The sequence below is a fragment of the Montipora capricornis genome, chromosome 12 (genome assembly GCF_036669925.1).
Source record: "Montipora capricornis isolate CH-2021 chromosome 12, ASM3666992v2, whole genome shotgun sequence".
NCBI classification, from domain to species: domain Eukaryota; kingdom Metazoa; phylum Cnidaria; class Anthozoa; order Scleractinia; family Acroporidae; genus Montipora; species Montipora capricornis.
The window spans coordinates 15,861,438-15,874,763 of record NC_090894.1 but is presented as its reverse complement, the minus strand read 5'-3'; the positions used below and the strand labels follow the sequence as shown (position 1 = coordinate 15,874,763).

The following is a 13,326-nucleotide window of genomic DNA, read 5'->3' as shown; positions in this document are numbered from 1 at the left end:
AACCGGTCTGGAATCTGGGATTCAATGACATAATCACTCCTGTCCGTGGTTTATCTCAAATAAGAAGGGAACTCAGCACTTAACTGAGTCAGCTGTCCCAACTGACTGACTTAGTTGAATATCATGGCAACCTTACATTTTTGTTAGCCATAACGTTGGGACAAACGTTGGCCTGAGGCCAGGGAGGGGCGTTTCTCCAAAGTCCCGGAAAGTATAATATTCCCGTTAGTGAAAATTCCCATAATATAAAATTCTCTTAATATCTTTTTCATACCGCATAAAACACAATTGCGGATTTTACGCCTTAAAACGTATCCCTTGAAACGATGCCCGAGAAGCCCGAGATACCCCCCCACCCGGAAGGTTTCGATACTTTGACAAACAAAACGCACGCCTGGTGTTCTGTCGTTTGCCCCTATTACGCTATTCAACAATTACTGTACTTGTACGAACACATACATACTTACAGGTTTATTTTTCCCTTAACAATGAGGTCACCTTCAAAGTTGTTTCCGTTGTTAAGCTGAACAAAACAAAAGAAGCGGTTTATGGGCCGCCGTTACCACTAAAAGTACAAGAGTTCGAACATGATATTTCAGACAAAACGAAGTTTGTTCAAGTGTTGGTTGCGAGATAGCTCAGACACTTAACGATTGATACAGCAAAAGTACAAACGGTCAATAACAATAATACTAATAATAATAATAATAATAATAATGAGTTTATTAACATTTCCACAGGGTGGCTATTCCATAGGTACAAAGAAAAATACTACTATCAATTAAGTAAACAATACCCTGCAAACCATTCTCGCGCGTAACACAACCCTCCTTACCCTTCCCCCAAGATGTCACGTAATAATGAATTAATAAACTTTGTATTCTAGTTTTGCCTCTTTCATTAACAGTCGTTTAGTCTCTCTCGCAAATAGGGTTAAAGTGTCGAAGTTTCTGGTGTTCACTGGAAGCTGATTGAACGCTTTGGATGCTGAGTCTTGAAACGTTCCCTTAATGAGTGGTATAGTAAGATGGACGGTGCTACTGGGTCTCAGCTCACGATTTTTGGGTCGGCTCGTTAATTGTATGACGGCACAAGGATCATTCAGAACTTTAAATGTGACTTTCAGTAAATGTACCTTGCGACGTTGCACGACAGGTAGCTCTCCGATATGGATGCAGTCGGTGGGGTTATTGTTATCTTCCTACTACGAAACTGGCGACGGCGTTTTGCTCGCGTTATAGTCGTTTCATCAAATATTGCCGTGGAGGGTCAAACAAAATGTCGTTGAGCAACCCTTGCCAGAAAAGTTTAGGATAAACAGAGCCTCGCTCTGTTGTGCGACCTCCACCAGAGCCTGTTTCTCTGTTGTGGTGAAAGTGATTAAATAAATAAATTAAATAAATAAACATGAACAATTCTCGGTTTTCACATGACGTCACGACCGCCATGTTGGTGCCCAAAACAAAGAAAAGGCGGCCATGTTGGTGCCCCGACCAAATCCTCCGGGAATTTAACTCTATTATTATGCAAACGCTTCCTTTTGTTTTCGTTGAAAAACATGGCTGTTGATCACGTGAGTGAAAACCAGCAATAAACGGTCAAGTCAAAAATCCCAAAAGTCCAGCTGCCCTTTGCAATATTGTGTAGAAGAAAACCAGATGATTGAGTCAAAGGGGAAATAGGTCAAAAAAGTAAGTAATAGCACAGCTTAACATCAAATGTTTTAAAAAGAAAATTAAATCCTACACCTACCTCTTTTTCCATTAATTCTTTCAGGCATTCCCTTTCATGCTGGGTTTAAACAAATGAAACACAAGTGTTTTTTCCTCGAAATCATCACCATAAAAATTCAGACTGCATCGAGAAGACATTTCTCAGTTGCCTTTTTATCAATAAAAAGGTGTCGAAAAGTAATTTCGCGTTGGAAGGCTTTGGATTTACACTAAAGAAGTTAATAATTGACGGTACAATTTCGCGCGACATTCCTATGAAATAATGCGCCAATCAACTCGGAACTTCAACTTCCCCCCCCCCCCGGGCATTTGAACTTTTCAAGATTGGATCATTCAAATTCCCGCCCCATCGGGCCAAAATGGTGTTAAAATGCCCCACCCTATCGTCGGATTTGTCTGTCGTACCCTACTAAAGAACAATCGTCGTCGGCTCCTCCTGTCTTTAATAAAGACCTTTTGAAGGACTTGTGAAAGCGAATTGCTCACAAATGCTACATCTATTCCTTTAAACTCGTCCAAACACGTGTTTTATAGCTGTTAGCGACTTCGCCGCCCGAAAAAAACAATTATTTGAAACCTGACACTTCCGGTTCAATTTTCCCCACCCCACGCAGGCAAAGGTCAAATTCCCCACTCCCCGAGCACAGCAGCACAGAAGATAGTCAAATGCCACGCGAGTGAGTAGTTTACAAATTCGGGCTTTTACGACGGGCGGCTAATGCGAATCGAGCTTATTGATCCGAATCCCTAGTCCCTTGGTCTAGTTTATTGGCAATCAGCTGACCCCCCCCCCCCCCCCCCACCCCAATACAATTGAATCAACCATAAAGGCCAGTGTTTCCGTTAGAAATAATACATTTTTCATCATACTTTATGATGACTTTTCCTTTCTTGCTTTAGCTCTTTAATGAGGTTGTTAATAGTTTCATCTACTGCCATGATGGACTCTTGTACAGCCTCGTGGGACACCGGAGTCTCACTTTGACTCTGTGGCTTTTCTAGATCAGGAGAAAAAAGAGAAGAGCTCACTTTTTACAGCATACGAAATGAAAGTTTACTCTCACGACAAGATCCCGAATAATGGCCACATTTTGATAAGGGTACGATATGGAGTGAACGGAACTGGGCGCGCCCACTTGGAAAAAAGAACTCACCTCCAAACCCTATGCGCATGCTCAGAACAGAAACTTCTCAACGTAGTCGTACACGTATCTTAGGTTAATAATTTTTGCTCAGACGCCAAGATGAAGAATTTATTGTTTTTTTTTCACATTTTTCGATCAAGGCAGTTACGAGCGGAAAGCCTGAAAAATTCAACTTTGTACAGAATTTGAACCCATGATCTCTGCGATACCGGAGCAGTGCTCCAACAAGTGAGCTGTCAAACTAACTTGGGGCTTGTTATTTTGCGAACTGTAAGGAATGTGAACGTGAAGTCTATACATATGAAAAGCACATGTGAACTGCGAAAAGAAGCATTTTAAAATTTTGAGAAGCCATTTTCGGGCTTCGCGCGTTCGTTATTGTGTAAATAACGTTGGTAACTGCGACATTCTTTAAATCTTGAAGGAGTTCTTTCCGCAGTTTATGCGTATCTTTCATGCATACAGTCCCCATAACCAGTTTTTTTTTTTTTTCTTTCGTTTCGCTTTTCCTCTAGAGACTCGCTCAACTAATCGCTTTCAAAATTTACGAGTTCGTTTGCGTTTGTCTGTCCTTTCGTACAGTTAAGTCACAAAACGTTAAGTCTGGGTTATTTTTGTTTGAAATTGTGCTTTGATGTTTCGCTCCATTGGGCGAACGAGAGCGATACACCTTTTTCAGCTAGTGATCACATGGTACAAAAGCCGCCATATTGAAACGCTTGCCCACTGGGACATCTAAAACAAAGAACATTTAAATTAAGTTGCTTTGTTTTAGATGTCCCAGTGCGCAATAATGCTCTTCAGTGTGACGGTTTTTGTACCATGTGATCCCCAGTTGCAAATGGCCTATTTCAAACTTATGTCGAGAAATGCAGAAAATCGCAAGAACAACAAATCGCAAATCATTAGAACAACAAATCAGCGCGCGCAAGGGTTTATCACATATTTAACAACTATGGGGAAAATAACAAACGTAACAAATCATCCCTGGGTCATCTTTGCCATAAGTAACTGCTTATTATCTTACCATTAACAATATGTGCTTTGAGTCTTCTTTCAACGATCAGCTGCATGATCGAGTGTGATCTGAAGACAAAGCAAAACAGTAAAGCATTAAAGGGAAAGTGTCAGGAAATAAGGTAAGGACCATTGCAGGGTAACAAGGAGCGTTACAGAGAGTGGTTTAGAAATCGCTATGATTGCATTGCTATGACGGCTTGATCACTGGACTGAAATCTTTAGCCAACCAGGAACAAAACGTAAACCAAATAATACTAAATGGGCCTTATTCGCCCGGAGGCCATATTGGCACGGCGGCCATTTTGGCCACAGACAATAGATTTCGTACTCCGAGCCTCGAGTTGAAATGTTTGGGAACGGCCGCCGTATGGCCGCCGTATGATTAAGGTCCATTGCACGGGTCGTGTTTAAAGTGGATCCACCACAATTGAGTGGGACACTTTACGACAAATACATAGAAAACAACTTTAGGGCCAAACCAGTCGTGTCATGTTTCCTATATCTTTGAAGTGTGAAATACTAATCTTTCTTATTTAAGCGCCAGCATTTGCAAAGGAATGGTTATTTATTAGTTAATGACCGTCGAGGATGAGGTCTTATTTTATATATTTGTCATAAAGTGTCCCACTTGACTGCGGTGGATCCATTCTAGTCACGCAAGACCAAATCGTACACCATTTCCCGCGCAAACCGCTTTCTGAATGCATCTGCTACGAGTTTAGACTGGTTTGCTCGATTGCCCTTGGTTGCGTCTTCGTGTATCGTGATTGGTCAGAATTGCTTTTACGACATCTAACTGAAAACTGTTCCATAATCGCATTGGCTTTAGAACTTGACAAAAAAAAAAAAGACAGTTTATTACCTGCTGGAGTGTCTAACCATTTTAGTCTCGGCAATAACAAGGTTTTGCTTTCCTATTTCCAACAGCGCAAAGACATCTCCAGCGCTTTTAACCTCGTGCTGTGTAAGGTTTGCAACATAAACTCCTGTAAAACAGAAAATTTCCCTTGACTTCATTATTGAAAATTTGGACGAAGTTGTCCGTGGAAAGCTTGAGAAACCGTAACCTGCGAGCAGTTGGTTTCTCCTACGCTTCCCGAGAGAGAAACCTCTGCGAGCAACCGTTTGATTTTTCATTGAGCATGTGCGAAGTACGTCACACCCCACGTGATGTATTTGACATCACTTCGTCTTATTTCGCAGGAAATCACTACACAGCAGGCTCGCTCAAACGCAGCAGTTACGTAGCAGTTAACGCACGCGCAAGCGCCAAAACAAGTTTACTAACTCGTTTTACCGGTTTAAATTTAATTTATTCGTCCTTGGCGCTGGACGGCGGCACACTCAAAGAAACTAACGGTTGCTCGCAGTGGTTTCTCCCTCGGGAAGCGTAAGAGAAACCAACTGCTTGCAGGGTAGAGAAACCAGCGTCAGACCGGGTCAGTGGAACGCCACATCAACCAACAGAAGTTGGTCACAGTGTCGCCGGGTAGCTTTATCTTTTAGTTCCAAGTAAAAGCGAAATCAATCGGTCAGTCACTCGCTTGCTCTCTCAATCAATAAATCAATAGGTCAATCGGTCTCAACCTCGTCCCCAGGGCGCTTGGGAAAAGCGCCCTGGGGACGAGGTTGAATCGGTCTTTATTCTTTATAATCATAGTGTTCTTGTTTTTCCTCGATAAAAGGCCTGTATTGGGTGATGTAGCAGCTCTCGTAACTTATAACGTTATTGGTTCGATACCCCAACCAAAAACAAAAGACCAAGCAATTAAAACAATGACTTAGACTTAACAAAAATAGAAGCTGCTTACAATACAAAACAATAGCAGGTTACGAGAGCTGCTGCATTACTGCCTGTATTTGCTTTGATCTTTTTTGAAACATAAGAAAATCGAGTTTTAATTTGTGCAACAATGTTAAGATTTGATAGCCCTAGAATAGAGTAATCCGTACCCGCGTTAGCGGCCTATTGTGTTGATAACCATTTTCATTATAAATCGGCGTCAAACAATAATGGTGGCGATCGATTCTTTAGAAGTTATAGAGACCTCTGAGTCGCCTAAGGAGGGGCGGACTGAAAGTTTCAAAGTTTGATTATCAACCTCAAGCGGAAATACGACGTAACATGAGTATACCAGAATCAATGAGCAGGATAGAAATGAGAAAGTTAAATTGAGTCCACCAAAATAGACACACATGTCCAATTATTATTCAACACATTGTGGCCATGTCCAAATATGATGAAAGCGCGCTCAACATTCGTCGTGCGTACTCAACAGATATCCTGCGATATACGTAATTTTTTGTGTCGCGGAGAAAAATGGTAGATATTTTCCAATAAACGTAGAAAATTGTGCTTTGTCATCAGTGTGTTGAATGATAAAACAATTATCCTACTCAATCTTGCGGAATATCGCCTGATTTTAGCCAACAAGTATATCATGCGATATTCCCCGCGATTTCGCAGGATAATGGTTAAATATACACGTAATTAGACGCACGCCCAATTTTGACATCCGACATGAAGTGTCCCCACTTTATGCTTAGAAGTTTACTTAGAAATTTATGCTTAGGAAATGGTTAGACTTACAAGTCTAAGCATGTCCTCCAACAACAAGGTCAGGGTAAATAGGTTAGCGATATTTTTAGTTTAAGGTAAAATGCAGCCTTTTATCCTTACTTGAAGAGCAGCATTTTGGGGGAAAATTTGTGACGTAAAATTGTCTGTATTCTGAGAAAAGGATTATGTTAAAATTGGAGAGAACAGCAAGGGGACGAAAAACCTTAAAGAACAATGACCCACAACCAGGTTTTCTGAGCCCGCGAGACTGAGCACCCCCAGAAAACCATTGTTTTAACGAAACCCGCTGGTCAGCAACCTGGTTCTGGTCATTGCTGTATAAGGTCATCCCAAGGGGACAGACACTTCATTACGGGTTTGCGCATACCTTTCTTCGGATGTTCTCTGACAGGCAAGTCCACAATAAACCGAGGGTTTAAAAGATCATAGACTTTTTCTTGATAGACTTGTAAAAATGAACACATAACCTAAGAAATCAACATTACAATGAATGCAAGCATATAGCCAAAAAGAAAAACTTCGCTTGGCCATGTTGATATGTCATTTTACTAAACCTACCCAGCGCATGCGCTTTTTGTTAGTGTTTGTTGAGTACAGCATCGAATCACAGAGTACCAGCATGCGAACGTACAGCACTCGCGCGATTTGTTCTTCTCATGGAAAAAGAAGCAGCAGGTGATGCATATGTCGATCTAAACAAATCGCCTCATGCTTACGACGTACAAAAGGGCAAAGAGGGTCATTTCTGCAGGAACCTCCGGATTGAAAAGACCCCTATTATCATCAATAGTGGATTCAGGAGTTGGTCACGATCATTCGACGACAAGACAAAGCAGGGTGGAGAGACCTTGCAGTTGCCAAGTCGACGACGATGTGTATTTTTCAAAGCCTTAACATCTTCTTGGAGATTACATCGAGTTTCCCAATGCAACACAAACTGGTTGAATCAACCAGCATAATATTTGTATTCGCTCTGACGAAGGGCTAACGCTCGAAACGTCAGCCTTCAGAATCTCTGTACGGTGGCCAATTTACATTATCAACTCCGTTGATAAAAACAAAATTTTGGTTGAATCAACGTCTGCTTAAATCTGTTGAAATTCGTATTTTACGGTGGTAAGCTAAGCTGCAAGAAAAAGGCTTCATGGCAAATATACCTTGTAAGTGTGAATCTCATCGCTATCAATTTTCTCAAAACAGTGTTGAACAACTCTTGTGGTAATTCCATCATCTGACAGGAGTGTAAATGTTTTCCCTAAAAGAATATAAAAAATTAACTCTTAGGGTGTCATTTTCATTGATGCAGTTCATAAATTCCCAACTAAGTCCTGGCCGAGATTTTGTAACGTTAAGGCACCGACAATCTATAAACACCAATCGCTTTTTTTGCTCACCTGTGCCTGTCTGTCCATAAGTCAGCAGAGTTCCTTTATAGCCATTCAGAGCAGCATAGACAAGCGGTTTGCCAACCTTGAGATAAAGCTGAGAAATACAAGGAAATCCTTATCAATTTTATATATTTTTGTTCAACATTTACAATGATCATTCACTTGTTATGCAAAAAGATTAAAAACAAAACGAAACTGACTTGAGTGTGTTAAGGCAAGTTCAGCTCTTATTTTACCTCTTGATTCGTAGCCTCTGGGCTGAATACACCGTCAAAGAAATAGTTTGTTCGACTTCTGGGATCCAAAACACGAATCTGGACAAGTGAGAATCATATATTGAGATAATAAACCTTCGTACGAAAGGACTAGGGCAGTTTTCCTATCGCAGTAACTAAAAGAACTGTGTCATAGGTTTTAAAGAGAATGGGAGATGAACAACTCAATCTTTCAGTGGAGTGATTTACTGGGAATACAGCCATGCCACATATGCATTATATAATAGAAGAACTGAGTTTATTGTCTATTTTTCACCATTGTACCACTGAGCAAACACGTATAGTGTGGCGTAAAGGTCCAAAACTTACCAGAGAATGTTCTTGGTGAATCTCTATCGCATTGGTTTCTCGTTTTTCTTTCTCCTTTTCCGTGAATGGACGCACTCGAACATAGACCTGGATTTTTCCTGCTTCTAAAAAGCGAAACAACATGTTTTTTTCAATCGCACAATCTGCCGGTCTATCGTCTGTGCCTGACATTAGGATGATTAGGGACTTTAAGATCTAAGATGGAGATGCATCACAAAGGCACAGAGCGGCGCTCCATGTTATGACTGGTTTGATTTTGCTTGTCGGATTGGTTGCACGAGAAAAAGTCTGGAGAACTTTGGAAGCTCAGTCATTAAGAGCACAGTCGAATGAGCGATCACACGTGGGACAAGATATGGGTATCTGCTTGTGAGGAAAGGAAAGGAAAGGAACTTTATTTAAGTGTCTATTTGTTCTAGCGCTGGAGCGCTAATTGGAGACACTGTAAATTGAAATGAACAATGAAAGTAAATCAAGTCAAATGTTGGTTTTTGAGGAGAGGGGAAACCGGAGTGCGCGGAGAAAACCTCTCGGTGCAGAGTAGAGAACCAACAAACTCAACCCACATATGACGCCGAGTCCGGGAATCGAACCCGGGCCACATTGGTGGGAGGCGAGTGCTCTCACCACTGCGCCATCCCTGCACCCCAACTTGTGAACTTGTGAACTTGTGAATGCGGAAGCGTAGGACCTCCCCTCTCCATACCAGTTTGGTATCTGCTCGGCAGATGCTGTCTTTATGGAGCGGAGATGCGATTGCATTTGTGACACTACTTTGAGTCATCAATGTACATAATAACTTTCAATACCAACCCTTTCCTTTGCTCATATCTAATGTGGGGCTTGACTGATCATGATGGCCGCAGACGACAAATAGCTGGTCATTATTAATTTCTCACGACTTCCATTGGACTAGAGGTGGTAATTAACGGAGCATTTCCTTATCGAGATCATTGACATTTGTCCAGATCACATGGCTATCGTTCCATGTTTCTGAAATCATTGAAAAAAGATATGGATTATGAGTAAATGCGATTGAATATTGTTGGTTGGCCAATGCGCATCATTCAGTCTCCTTGGACACCAGAAGGCCTTTTCTATCCGAACAAAACCATAAAAATTACGCGAAATAAGAATTTCGTTGTTTTTCCTACATTTATCCGAGTGCCTGAAACGAAAAAAAATTCGGGTTCAAGTTACACAATGACTTGAGTGATTCTGTCCGTAAACTTGCACCGCCCAAGCCGCGCACCAACTATTTGAAACGTAGCTCCAGCTAAAGCGGTCGGCACACTATTTTGAACTGAAAAACTGCTTATTGGGCAGTTTAATGAGGAAATCAGTAACCCCTGCATTTGAATCATCAGATTCCGCAATCGGCAACCTTAAGTAACAACAGAACGAATGGTTTTGAATTCTTACAATATGAACGATTGTCAACAGACAAATGCTACAAGGTTGACAATCAGGCGTGGTATGAAGATCCTCTGGTTCGAAGAATGATGACTGTAACGTAAGACCAAACGTTGCGGCGGCACACGTGACGTACGGTCTTGATCGATCGTGATCTAGTGCTGAAAGTACAGTCGACTGGCGATAACTCGACCCTTCAAGGGACATTGAAAAAGGTTCGAGTTAACGGGAGTAAATTAAGGAGTTAACAGGAACTCTTTATGAAGATACAGGCACTGTAGTTAAATGTACCCTAAGCCAATGAAATCTGAAATGGACTGACACGTTGGGCTCCTGTTCTTGTGTAATGCAAAAAAGGACAAAGATTACTCGACTGCATGCCTCAAAATAAATTTTAATTAATTTCTTTTGAACATTTAAAAATGTTTCGGACTGAAGTACACTGGTTGTTTTGATTTGTCACGTATTGATAGATGTGGTTCGACTTATCGAGTGCAAAAATATATAGAGAATGACCTCAAGGGAAACAAAAATTGCTTCGAGATAGCGGGAGGTACCAGTTAATAAGGGTTCGAGCTTTCGGGAGTCGACTGAAGATCAAACCTTTCATAGTCACTGATTAGCGTCCTTTCCTTACATTTAGAAGGAAATATGTTCGAGGTAAAAGGCCAAAAGCACATGAGTAAACGGCAGAGGAACTCTTTATTTAGCCGGAGAGATTCATGTGCAGCTATACCACACTGTATTCTCTCATACGGCTACCACAGGCAGAATAAGCTAGCAGTTAGTAGTACTAGTATAATATGATAACACCATTTGGGGTTTAAGTCCTCGCACTCGGCGAGAACGCATCTGATCACTGCGTTTTTTACACTCAGTATCTTCATCTTAGTGTTTAAATATGGGGGTCAAGGCATTCAATGTTGTTTTTTTATGTAAATTAATTGATTCTTTTCTTTGCCTTATCAGTTCTGTAATAAATCTCTGAAAAAGTGAATTTATGAAAGAAGAGCACGGCAAATAATGAAAATAAACAAAAAATCCCAAGTTTTAAACTAGAGAAGAGCTTGTGAGCTTTGGATGGTTGTGTTAGCTGCTAAACGATAAGTACCTGCTTTAACAACCCTCTAGTCCCATACATATTATTCGATTGGTCTTTTGAAAGCCGCCAAGTTCTTTACGGTCAATGCTAACGTTACTCTCTGTATGTTGGACGTTGAAGAACCATGTTCTCGATTCATAGAAACTGCTGCTCAATTCATGATTTGGGCAACTCACGTTGACGGACCATTATGGAAATATAGGTCTCTGTTTTCTGTGACTGGTTTGCCTTTAGAACCATCTTTAAAATTTAAACACGAGCTTAGGGCGACATATCCTTTGTCAATGTCCAAGTCGACATAAATAGAGTGATTGTTTTGCATGAGTTCAATTAAAGTTCTTTCCTTTTTTATGATATTCACAATTTCTTAAAGGGTATTTATAGGGCCCATATGTATTTCCGATATCGTATTATACTTGCCTTAAAAACAAGTACCGACTCCAAGAAAATACTATAATAGAAACTTGGAGAATTCATCTTCATTCGATAACTTTCACCGTTTAACTCACCGCCATTTTCAGGATCTGAAAAGTTTCTCTTTCCAGCGAATGAGATCTCATCGAGTGTGACAATAAAATGTGAACGAAACCACCACCATGACACATCACCCCCTTGAGGAAACAGCGGCTACTCTTACGTGAAGACCAGCAATGACAATAGCAGGGAAACAGTGAATAAATAATTAACGGGGATAAAAGAAAAATAAAGAGTCTCACCGGCGTGTGGCTAATGTGTCTTGAAATGACGATCCATAGCTTCCAGAATCGAGAGACAAAATTCTTTCCTTTACGCCTTAAAAGACGTAAAGAAACGAGTTAAGAGAGACGAGATGCTGAAACTCTCGAAAAAACGACGGTTGATCGCCAAATAGAGGTGATATTTCGATCCTGAAGAGAAGGACTGGGGAACAAAGCTCTTGAAAGAATGCGCCTCATTGATAGCGAAATAAAATACAAAAGGAAAAAAAAAAAAAAGAAAACATCAGTGACAGTGAATTCGGAAATTCAACAACAACTCGCGCTTTTCACTTCCACTAAATCAAAGGAAGCAAAGTTTTTAGGGCGCGCAGAAAAGATTCACTATCATTCTCCCTCTTCCCGGAAATCAATGCCTCTACGTATTTTCATTGATTGAAACTACATGTAGATTTGCAGAATCGTCTTCGAAAAAAAAACGAGAAAACCAGACAGAAAAAATCAAATATGAAACTGTCAGATAATATATTGGGTCACAAATCTTCAATCCACCGTCATATCGAGGGCAATCACACAACCTGATATGCATCGCCATTAGCAAGTTTGTCACTTGGTAATTCAAAAACCAACCGTTTATGCCTTAAATTGTTAGGTCACAAGAAATGTCATCGAACCTTTATTCTAGAGACTACTCGCATTATACCACGAAGATAAAAAACAAAATTACCGGTAATCTACTGTCTTATTCATGGTTATCCAGAACACGTTTCATTCGTTGTTTAGTTGCTGTTAAAAGAAAGTTAATTTAAATCTGAACCCCAATCGCATTTGCTGCGGATTGAAGAACGCTGTCGTACTTTATATCAGCTGGTACATTCTTTTTCATCCACTTTTTTGCCTTTTCAGCGATCATTTCCCACTCATCTTTCTGATCCAAGAACTTTGCCATTAGTAGCACCAAAGCTAGGGCAGTAGCCCATAACAGCTTTCCTTCGGCCGTGCCTCCTGCAATCTCTACTGGGCAGTCTTTGATTAAATTATCCCTGCTTTTGCCGCACAGCAAAACCAGTTCGTCTGTGAGGTCCCATGCACCAGAGGCTTTCTGTAATGATATCAATGACAAGTCTGCTGCACAGGAAGAGTTTTTCGGGAGCTTGACGGAAATGACGGAAGAAGCTCCTTTTACAACCGTTTTGCGTGCGCCCTTCTTCTTTCTTTTTGGTGCCTCGTACAAATTATCAGCATCAAACGAATGTAACATCCCTCCACCCAAGCGCGGCGCAGCGTGACGAGGCACAGCGCAAAGAGTCGCAGCGCTAGCGCAAAGAGTCGCATCGCTAAAAGGCACAGCGCTACAAGGCACAGCCCAATGCAGAAATGAGGGTACAATTCGTTTCCTCAAAGCCCCAGATACTGGCTGATGATTTTCTTTATCAACAGCCACAAATGACGTGAACTTTGACGCGACATTTGCTGACTTGCTGACACTGATTATTCGAGATGTGACGTCTTCCACTTCAGCACCGTACTTATCACTGAGGTCATCTTGTTTAACTTGAATGAACTTTTGTGCTGCCAAGCAATGAAGGATGGCACTTGAATTAGGATCCACAACGGTATCAGTGGTTATCGATGTGGTTGGGGTTGGAAAGGTGATCAAATGTT

The 13,326-nt window shown here is 41.0% G+C and overlaps 2 protein-coding genes across 5 annotated transcripts in view; both read right to left on the bottom strand.

Moving 5' to 3' along the window:
* Window positions 1-11,801, bottom strand: part of LOC138026244 (centromere-associated protein E-like) — a 43,199-nt gene extending 31,398 nt beyond the window's left edge. For 2 of the 4 annotated variants that reach the window (XM_068873495.1, XM_068873499.1), the window contains exons 1-10: window positions 8,452-9,115; window positions 8,104-8,181; window positions 7,874-7,961; window positions 7,637-7,734; window positions 6,847-6,946; window positions 4,761-4,884; window positions 3,906-3,964; window positions 2,604-2,731; window positions 1,753-1,791; window positions 468-523 (exon numbers count right to left, since the gene is read on the bottom strand). In XM_068873495.1, the coding sequence (XP_068729596.1) occupies window positions 468-523; window positions 1,753-1,791; window positions 2,604-2,731; window positions 3,906-3,964; window positions 4,761-4,884; window positions 6,847-6,946; window positions 7,637-7,734; window positions 7,874-7,961; window positions 8,104-8,181; window positions 8,452-8,622 (941 nt within the window). In that variant the 5' untranslated portion in view covers window positions 8,623-9,115. Of the gene's footprint in view, window positions 1-467; window positions 524-1,752; window positions 1,792-2,603; window positions 2,732-3,905; window positions 3,965-4,760; window positions 4,885-6,846; window positions 6,947-7,636; window positions 7,735-7,873; window positions 7,962-8,103; window positions 8,182-8,451; window positions 9,116-9,264; window positions 9,445-11,475 lie in introns of those variants that run through there. The other 2 variants (XM_068873498.1, XM_068873497.1) reach the window with 2 other exon arrangements.
* Window positions 11,802-11,882: 81 nt separating this feature from the next.
* Window positions 11,883-13,326, bottom strand: part of LOC138026259 (von Willebrand factor A domain-containing protein 5A-like) — a 9,942-nt gene continuing 8,498 nt past the window's right edge. Inside the window, exon 3 of the mRNA XM_068873528.1 lies at window positions 11,883-13,326. This exon is cut by the window's right edge and continues 229 nt beyond it. Coding sequence (XP_068729629.1) covers window positions 12,467-13,326 — 860 coding nt within the window. The 3' untranslated portion in view covers window positions 11,883-12,466.